At 49.8% G+C, this 9,602-nt stretch overlaps 1 protein-coding gene across 1 annotated transcript; it reads left to right on the top strand.

The window, feature by feature from the left end:
- The first annotated feature begins 1,858 nt into the window (after positions 1 to 1,858).
- TAC3 (tachykinin precursor 3) lies at positions 1,859 to 8,815 on the top strand. The gene is made up of 7 exons (XM_030322195.1): positions 1,859 to 2,019; positions 2,607 to 2,725; positions 5,123 to 5,231; positions 5,424 to 5,453; positions 5,946 to 5,999; positions 6,396 to 6,470; positions 8,635 to 8,815. Exons 2-6 carry the CDS (start codon positions 2,612 to 2,614, stop codon positions 6,467 to 6,469), a joined length of 381 nt encoding a protein of 126 aa, XP_030178055.1. The 5' UTR covers positions 1,859 to 2,019; positions 2,607 to 2,611; the 3' UTR covers position 6,470; positions 8,635 to 8,815.
- Positions 8,816 to 9,602: the final 787 nt, after the last annotated feature.

Below are 9,602 nucleotides of genomic sequence, written 5' to 3'. Positions count from 1 at the left end.
AAGCATTTAGCATGTTGGATGTAATAAGTGATGAAGAGAAGAAACAGAAGGGGGATATGGGCTATAGAAGGGTGGTCATTTTAAGTAGGGTGATTGGGGAAGGCACTGGTGAATGGGGAGTCTTTTTAGTAAGTACCCAATTGCTGCGGTTCTCTTCTCAACCCATGATGTAGTAGAGTGTAAGTCCCCAAATCTCCAGGTCTCTTAGAGAGGGGACTAACTCTTCCTCTGGGAGAGTTAACTGCTTCCTTACTGGTCAAAATTCATAGCACTGCAGTAAAATGAAAGGGAAGTTTGGAGTGAAAAAAGCCCAAAACTGAATTTGTGGCTCTTCTCCAGAAGCTATGTGTCATGGAGCACAAGACTGAATTTTTTTGTAAGATTTAAAAAAAAATTTTTTTTAATGTTTATTTGTTTCTGAGAGACACAGAGAGACAGAGTGTGAGTGGGGGAGGAGCAGAGAGGAAAGGAGACACAGAATCCGAAGCAGGTTCCAGGCTCCGAGCCATCAGCACAGAGCCCTATGTGGGGCTCAAACCCACAAACCGTGAGATAATGACCTGAGCCAAGTCGGATGCTCAACTGACTGAGACACCCAGGTACCCCAAGATTTTTAAAAAATTTTAAGTAATCTCTACACCTACTGTGGGACTTGAACTTACAACCCCAAGATCAAGAGTTGCGTGCTCTACCGAACGAGCCAGCCAGGTGCCCCAAGACTGAACGTTTTGAGCCTCAATTTCCTCACCTGAAAAATAGGAAATGCTAAGAGTGACACATGGCTCTGAAGCTGCTTTCACTTCCCCCTACGCCCCACCCCTTTCCCTTCAGCAGCATCTTCTCCTTCCATCCTCACTCTGAATCTGACTCTCCCCTGGGGTTCTACCTTAGGAATGAAGTGAGCAGTACAAGCACCCTCAACAGAGTGGGCCATTGAAGGAGAGGCTTGAAATGTCTGGGGAGAAGAAGCCTGGGCCACAGGGAGACAGACTAGAGTTGGGAAAACATGTAATTGTGAGAAAAAAAGAAGCAATTAAGAGATCAATGATGGGCTGGGCTGGGCTGGGCTGGGCCTGGCCAGGCCAGGCAAGGATTTGGGGGCAGTTCAGCCACAGTGTTCTCTTCCTCCTTTCCAAGATTATAGCAGAAGGGATAGAAGTTAGAACTCTGAAAGAATGCAACTAAATCAGGCTGATTCAAGGGTCGAGAGGGAGTGGTGTGGGGAGACGCATTCGCACTGGAGTGCTGGGGGGAGGCAGACACGGGAAGTTTCTGCATTCAGTAGCAGGGGAGAAGTACTGACCCTCACTTGGCCTGAGGACCAAGGTGATGGGTCAGCTGCAGCTGGGAGGAGGACAGAGGGAGAAACGAGAATGGGACTGGATGCCAGACTCACCTCCCAATGCTCAGGGGCCTGAACCTAGTTGTCCCGGTGGTGTGGAAGGGCCAGAGAAGCACCTGCCCGATTTTTTTCTGGCCTGACAGTTGAGTCTGAAGGTTTAAAGGGTGAGGAGCTGGTGGGTGAACAATGAGTAGAAAGAGACTCAAGGACCACACCTATTGAGCTAGATCCCGCATGGGAATTTTGGGACAAAGCGTATACAACATCATTCCTTAGTGTGCCCAGCTCAGGGGCTGTTGGAAAGTGGGCTGCTGGATAACTCCAGCTGACTGCAGGGTTTGTGTGGTTGTGTGTGTGTGTGTGTGTGTGTGTGTGTGTGTGTGTGTGTGTGTCTGCAGCCTATATCCTCCTTTTTCTCCACCAGCCTCCCCCCTCCCCTCCAGCCACCCTGGGATTGGTGATTCACAGCCCCTCCTCCAGCTCCCCCAGACCCTCCCAGAGCCTTTATCAGGGAGCTGGGCCGGTGTTCCTGCCACATCCTCAGATCCCCTCCACTCCCTGTTTCTCTGCACGGAGGGAGGCAGCGGCACTACCAGCGTGTGGGGAGTGGGCACTGCTGCCGACCAGCTCCCTGATCCTGCTAGACCATCTGCCCTGGGCTCAAAGCTACTCCACAGGTAGGCACGAGTGGGAGAATGTCAGATGGACTGGAGTTGGCACCAAAGGACAGAGGCCAGAGTTAGGAGGGAATAAAGGAGCGGAGGGAATAAAGGTGGCAGCTTTTGATCTGGGAGCAGGGTAGTGGGAAGGTGAGCGGAAAGCACCGATAGGGTTTAAAAACCAGTAATGTTTGGAGCCTGCGGGTTCAGACTGATCCTTCCAATACTAGAAAGTTTTTGCCTAAGTCTGGGTTACCCAGTGCTGGAAAATAGAATCCAGGATCCCTCCTCAAGCTATGGAGACAGACTGGTGCGTGTCCCACGGATCTATCATCTTCCCTGGAAGACTAGCATCTGGCACTTTTGCAACATTGCTCATTGCCAGGTGCTCAGCCTGGGGAGATGTGTGGTGGGGGAGTGGGGAAATTGAACCCAAAGGATGGCCCTCCTGCTCAGAGATACTCTCCCCAGAACAGGGCTTGGGGGGTGGATTTGGGGGCTGGGGAAGCAGGATCAAGCCAGGCTGCCAGTTGCATAATGTCTCCTGCATTTGCACCCATGCCGCATCCTCCCTGCACCCCTGTCCTGTCCCTCTGCCCTCCTAGGCACCATGAGGAGTGCCCTGCTGTTCGCAGCCATTCTGGCCATTAGCCTGGTTCACGGTTTGGGGGCTGTCTGTGAGGACTCACGGGAGCAGGTGGTGCCCGGTGGGGGCCACAACAAGGTAAGGCGCCCCCTCTGGTTGTGCCCACTCTGGCAGAGTCCTGGGCAGCGTCATGAGAGCCGGTGCCCTGCCTGTTCCACAGCTGTTGAGAGGAAGGTGGGGTGGAAGTTACCCGGGTTACCCATCAGAGGGTGGGTTTCTCTGACTCTCTGGCGGTCTCCCGTTCTCAGTGTCTCTAGGGATTCCTCTAAGTGTCTCTCTCCCTCTGCGTGTCTTTGATAGCCCTGTACCTAAAAAGTGCCCTACCAATACGTTGTTTGGTTGGTTGATCGGTGACTTAGGGATACTGTGAAGGGTAAGCTAGGGTGGTCCAGCTCAGTTGCTATCCTTCTACAGGGGGCAGATCCTTTCCACTCCCTGGATGGTATGAAATATACTCAGAATTTCTCTCCCAAATGGTCATTTATATGCTATTTTACCTATCAGTTACGTGTATTATTTTATTTTCAAAATTCAAATAAATTCCTATACGCTCTGCTCATCCACCCCCAGTAACCTCAGGTGTTCCTAAGCCCTAACCTCTTCTTTCCTTTTCCTCGCCCTGCTCTAGCCTCTGCTTAGTCAGGATAGGGGGTAAAATCTCCACGAAACAGACCAGGCCCCAATTTCCAAAGTTTCTCTAAGAAAAAGAACAGGAGTTGTCAGGGAAGGGGTACAGGGGGAGAGCAGGGAGGGAGTCTTTTCAAGGTTTTGAAATGGCAGCAATTACATTGGTACACATGCTTTTAAGATGATTATAGGTGGAACTCATTACAAATTCAGTGTGTGAAGTCTAACTGCCTCTCCAGCTCAGATCTGTTTAGCATCTCATTACAGGAGGTGGGCAGAATATTTGAACAATTTGGGAAAAGTGGCTGCCTAGGATGTCGTGCGCAGGGCAAAGAGAGAAATCAGTCTTCATCCATATGTGTCGCGGGGCACGCCAGGCTGGCAGCCTTGCGGGTGGCGGCCATTGCACCAGATCCAAAAGACCAGAAGCAGTTCAAAAATATAAAAAATACACAAGGAGTGCCAAAAATGGGCTGGACACTGTGCTCAGAGCCCACAGTTCCAGCTGGAGATGGTCAGAGTATCTGGCTGTATTTCTTTAAAGCGAGCTTGCTTCAAGACCTTGGGCCAGGTGGTCAATGAAAGAGAGAGGTTGCCATCTCACCCCTTTTCCCTGAAGGTCTGTGAGGATGAGGGAAATTGGGGTGAGATGAGGGTAGGGTATATGTGTGCCCGGGTAACTGGTTGGTATATGCAGGGTGCATCTGTGTAAATGTGCTGTGTGTGTGCCTGGGAGCCTAAGGACACCTGGGCTCTGGAGAGAGAGGCACCGCTGAGATTCAAGGTGAGAATCTCCAAACATGATCATTGTCATTGTTTCTCTGCAGCTGCAACTAACTGGCTGTGTGGTGTGTGCCCACCAACCATCCTGCTGTGCCCAGGCTGCTTAAAAAAAAAAAATCAGCAAGACAACGAAGAGCCCCTGGTCCAGAATGGGGTTCAGTTGTAGAGGATAGGAGGTGTTATTCTGAACACACTGTTTTCCAGGCAATCTAAATTCAGTGTAGAAAGGAGAGAGGGAGCGACAACCAGAGGCAGAAATCTATGGAGAAGAAAAGAGAATGAGAGGTGGTGGGAACCACAGGCAGAGAAACATCCACGAACGTACTGCAGAGTAGGGGAATTTCAGGATTGCAGATGCGCCCCTGCTGCCTACGGACACCCATCCCAAGGACTGAGTCCTGTCTGTGACTCAATCATGGAATACAGAGGATGCTTGCTCTGTCCGATGGGCCTTTCTTGGGAGTGGTGGAAATCATGGCTCACTCCCGTATTGGGGCAACCACATCCTTGGGCAAACTGGTTCCTGATGTGCCAAGGAGAACAGAACCAATGGCCCTTCTCACTGAGAGGCGGCAGGAGATGGGAGAGAGCCCTAAGGGACAGTCTCCTTTGAGCTTGGGAGACAGTGACCAACTGTCCCAGTTTTCCCAGGACAAGCGTAAGCCCCGAAAGCCCCACATCCCAGGGAAGCTCTTAGTCCTGGACAAACCAGGACACTTGGTCTGCCTACAGGGATGCCCACTGTGTTCTCTTTACCAGCGCTTCTCAAATCTTGCTGTGTATATGCGTTGCCTGGGAGCGTGGTTAAAACGCAGATTGTCTTAATAGGTCGGGGTAGGACTGAGATTGAGATTAAGTATTTCTAACAAGCCCACAGCAGTGGTGCTGCTGTTCCGTGGACCACAGTTTGAGAGCCCACTTCTCTTCCAGTGTAAACCAGAGGAAATCCTGAAGGAAACAAAATGTCAGGTTTAGCTGTGATGGGTTCAAGAAGAGGTTGTTCTTTGTGGGGAGGGGTAAGAGGATTAGGTGTGAGCCTCAGCCCTCTTTGTTTCTGTCCCTTAGAAGGACTTGGACCTCTACCAGCTGCCTCCATCTTTGCTCCGGAAACTCTATGACAGCCGCTCAGTCTCTCTGGATGGATTGCTCAAAATGCTGAGCAAGGCTAGCGTGGGTAGGAAGCAGCCTTGGGGGAAGTGTGGTGGGGGGCAAGATTCTGACCATTAAATAGGCTTGGGAGGAGCCTTCAGGTGGGATGGAGACTGGAGATGGCTTGGTGAATAATTGAGGGTTGTGACCTGAATCCCCTCTAACTGTCACTTTCCAGATTCTATTCCCCAGTTACACATTGTTCTTGCTTTCACAGATCCTAAGGAATTGCCACTTCCCCAGAAACGTGAGTAGCCTCTTGTCCCTCCCTGTCTCTGCTGACTGCTTGCTAGCGTTCCATGGGCGTGGGGCCCAGTGACCATTCTGGCTGGCCCCGTCTCAGCTGGCACAGACAATAAGCCAGCTGCAACTGTTCAGCCAGTCTTTCCTGGATGTGAGAGGTCACTGGGAACCAGGAGGAAGCAGGTGTGAGGAGTGTGGTGGACTTTCCCTTCATCAGCTGGTCATTGGGAACCAAGAGGATCTCTTGGTGGTTGTGAAGATTCTAAGCCAAGCACCTGTGGGGGCAGAGAATTCTTGAAGTGTGGAGGAGGGAGAGGTGGGCAGAGAGGGTGAGCTTAGGGGATAGCCTGTTCCCCTAACTCGGGGGACAAGCTGTGGCATGATAAAGAACCAAAGATCAGAAACCCGATTTCAGAAGTCTTGACACATCTCTCCCCCCTCACCCCACTCCCACTGCCCATTATCACGGTTGGCAATGTTGGTCCTTTTTCTACAGGTGACATGCACGACTTCTTCGTGGGACTTATGGGCAAGAGGAACAGCCAGCCAGGTAGGAGTGTGTGGAGGTACAGTGGGAGGGTTTAGGGTACTACTGGCAAAGATATGGCAGAAGTCAAGTGCCTCATATTCGTCACCAGAGGGAAAGACAGGACTTTTCTTAGCTACAGTGAGGGTTCCTTGGCCCTTCTACCCAATCGGGTTGGATCCATGGTCCAGCTCTCCCTAGGAGCACAATGGGGAGACCTTTATAAGATAGTTCTGCTGCAGCTGGGAAGGAGTTGGGGGAATCTGTTTCCTCCCTATCTCCCAAACACAATGTGCTTCTTGTTCCCGACTCTGTCTTCCAACGCTGTCATTCATGGCTAGCTAGCCCTTCGCTGTTGGGTCAGGGTGAAGGTCACATTCAAAAACATCTCTCCTAACAACACTGTTTACTTTACCCCAGACACTTCTATTGATGTAAACCAAGAGAATGTCCCCAGCTTTGGCACCCTCAAGTATCCCCCCAGTGTGGAATGAGGTAAGAATTGTTGGTTAGGAGAGGAAAGGGACTGTGGGAGCGGGGAGGGGGGAATGGGGTTACCACAAAGGCATTTCCTCTGATGCTACAGGCATTAATACTCATAAATCTGCCTTAAAATATACTGCCAGTGCCCAGCACACTGTTGGCCAAACACACCATCACTTAGAGGTGCATACTGGTCTGCAAGAACATGCACACTCACATGCACACACGTGCTCACACACACACACCCTTCTTTCTTTCTTCTTCCCCTGTATCGTGGACCCTGGCTGACTCATGAGCACGCATTAGTGGTGGGGAATGGGGAGAGAGGGGCTTCTCCTGTGGCTTCTCTGATGGGCAACTTCTGTTGTTTGGACTCCATTCTCTTATTATCTACGTATAAGATGAAGAGACCATCATCTGAAAATTACAGGCACAATAATTACAATTATTACAATTCGTATGTAAAGTGTTCTGCCTCTTAGGTGGGCTAAAACCTTTCAGATCATTCAGAATCTCCAGTGACTGGGTCCGGCGTGTAGTTCTTCACAAGAGTGCTTTAGGAAGAAATGCAAGGAACTCTGAAATTTAACAGGGTGTAACTAGCTTGGTTGCTTTGTGTAGCAAAATGGGTAAGAGCATAGCCTGAGTTTGAATCCTAGATCTGCAGCTCACTGGCTGTGTCCCCTTGGCCAACTTATATAACCCTTCTGTGCCTCAGTTTCCTCATCTGAAAAGTGGGAGGGATATTATTTTGCAGGGTTGTGCTTTTGAGGATTGAGCGTAGGTAAAGTCTTCAGAACAGTACCTGGCACACAGTGCATAGTGCTGTGTGTTGGCTGTGTTAGGATTACTGCCGTCTGGGAGGCATGGGTAATGTCCCAGTGTCCCCCCTGCCTGGCTCTGGTCTGTCTGCCTAGAGCTGGCTTGGCTGGACCCTGGGCTTGAGTGGGAGACAGATCTCTCCCTTAGTGTTCGAGTATGAGAGTCTCCCAGGGAAGCGTCTAGTCAAAACACAGAAACTACCGTGTCAACCCCATCTTCTCCCACACGGCAATAGCGGCCCAACTGATGGATTTCTTTGCATTCTGAAGAAAGACGGTGTGGGGGGAGAAAAAGAGAGGCATAGGGAAGCCTCTGTGAGCACAGAGAGACTCCTGTCCCTGTCCCTGTATCCCTGTTACCCGCAGTCACCGGTCTCAGGGGAGAGCAGAGGAGCAAGAGCTCTCGATGGCTCTCGATGAAACTGCCTGTGCATGGCTCCCTGGGCCCGGAGACTAGGTCTAGCCCCCCATTCAGTGTTGGGTGAGAGGGCACAAAGAGCCGTAATAACCGTAACTCGCTGATTACATGGTACTTACCGTATCATTTTGCTCTCATTAGACGGTTATTTCAGTCCTGCCGACCGCCAGATAATTATACGGGCAGCTATATCTGGATGACATAGTCTCCCCCAGCGTTATGCATCGGCCATAAAGATAATTACAGTGCAATTTTGCCATAGTATTTTATACAAATGGTGGAAACAAGTACATTGTGGAAATCTACTTTTAATGCTTGCTGGTGAATCTAGGCTCTTTCAGAGGGGCCAGTCTCATAATTACAGCCTTCATAATGTCACCACTGATGGAGCATTCTCAACCTGTTAGGTGCCAGGAAGAATAGCACATAAAGTCCCCGGAGGCTGGCATTTAAAGGAGATTAGATGAGATGGATCAACACAGATCATTGTGTCATCTGATTTCATTCATGTGAAACTGCTAACAAAGGAAGTGATCCCTGGGCCTCTTCTTCCTCTGGGAGGTTTCTGGAAAGAGGAGAAGGGACTGGGGGACCCTGGAGAAGCATCAGCACCCAGGCACGTTGAATGGGGCTATAGTTTGCCTGACTCATGGGATGCTGAGCACGGGAGCCTGCTTAAGATTCTCTCTCTCTCCCTTTGCTCCTCTCCCTCTCTTAAAAAAAAAAAAATAATAAGTAGCATGGTAAACTTGCAGCTGGGAAGGAACAAGCTCCTGCGGCTAGAAGAGTTCAGTCCTCCAGTTCAAAGGCTACAGGGAGAGCTGAGGGCTGAGACTTCTGTTCTCTTTTCCTTCCTTACATACCCCACTGCTTCCCCGACGAGTGGTCGGTGGGAGTTTTACAGGATAGAAGATGTGATTTCATTTTTGCTCCTCAGCACTCCACTTCTGGACTCGTGGGCTGCATCATGAAGACACCTGCCCCCCACTTCCCAACCCCCAGCTGCACGTGCTCTATTTCCCTTTCTTCGCCCCCCCCCCTCCACCTTGTAACACTCCTGTGCTTTGACTCCTTCCCCATCCCTCTACCTCACCGTGATGGAGAAACTGCAGAGTGAGCACCCTCAATCCTAGTGGGCATTGACCCTAGATCCCCTTGGATAATGTAAGTGTCCTACATTTAAAACTATGACATCTCTTTCCATTCCTCAACAATAAAAGATTTTCACATATGACCTAGAGTGATGTATTTATTTGGCTGGTGGGTGAGTTTTTCTCTTCCTTGACTCTTCGAGCTACATAATATACACACACATGTATGCACACATACATATATCATATATAAATGGAAACATCTTTATTTGGCACACATATCAATTTTCCCAACAGTGCCTTCAGCAGTGCTTCATACAATTAGTATGGAAGACTTATTTAGTAATTAAAAAATAAATGAAGGGCGCCTGGGTGGCTCAGTTGGTTGAGCGTCTGACTTCGGCTCAGGTCATGATCTCGCGGTTCATGAATTCCAGCCCTGCATCCGGCTCACTGCTGTCAGCATAGAGCCTGCTTTGGATCCTCTGCTCCCTTTCTCTCTCTGCCTCTCCCCTGCTCATGTACTCTCTCTCTCAAAAATAAATAAACGTTTAAGAAATAATAAATGAATGAATTTGGAAGATGGTTTCTAGTGGTCAAAGACTTTCACAGACTAGCTTCAGATAAAGGAAAAATATATTCTCAATGGCTTGTCTGTATTTCTAGGATGAGCCTAGGAGACATCAGTCCCTGCATCTGACTCTACTTAGAGAAGGAGAGGGAGGTCAAGGCTGTGCAAGGACCCAGCCACAGAGGAAGATGCATCTATTGAATTGTACCATTTTTCTGTCTCCAAATGTCGAGCATGGATCCT

The sequence above is a fragment of the Lynx canadensis genome, chromosome B4 (genome assembly GCF_007474595.2).
Source record: "Lynx canadensis isolate LIC74 chromosome B4, mLynCan4.pri.v2, whole genome shotgun sequence".
Taxonomy (NCBI): Eukaryota; Metazoa; Chordata; class Mammalia; order Carnivora; family Felidae; genus Lynx; species Lynx canadensis.
This window is presented reverse-complemented; position numbering and strand designations above follow the sequence as displayed.

What these genes read in the sequence shown, in the direction of transcription:
- TAC3 (XM_030322195.1), top strand. Translation starts at nt 2,612, where the DNA reads ATGAGGAGTGCCCTGCTGTTCGCAGCCATTCTGGCCATTAGCCTGGTT. An exon ending in CCGGTGGGGGCCACAACAAG is followed by an intron (nt 2,726 to 5,122) that starts GTAAGGCGCCCC and finishes TCTGTCCCTTAG; the next exon opens with AAGGACTTGGACCTCTACCA. An exon ending in ATTGCCACTTCCCCAGAAAC is followed by an intron (nt 5,454 to 5,945) that starts GTGAGTAGCCTC and finishes CTTTTTCTACAG; the next exon opens with GTGACATGCACGACTTCTTC.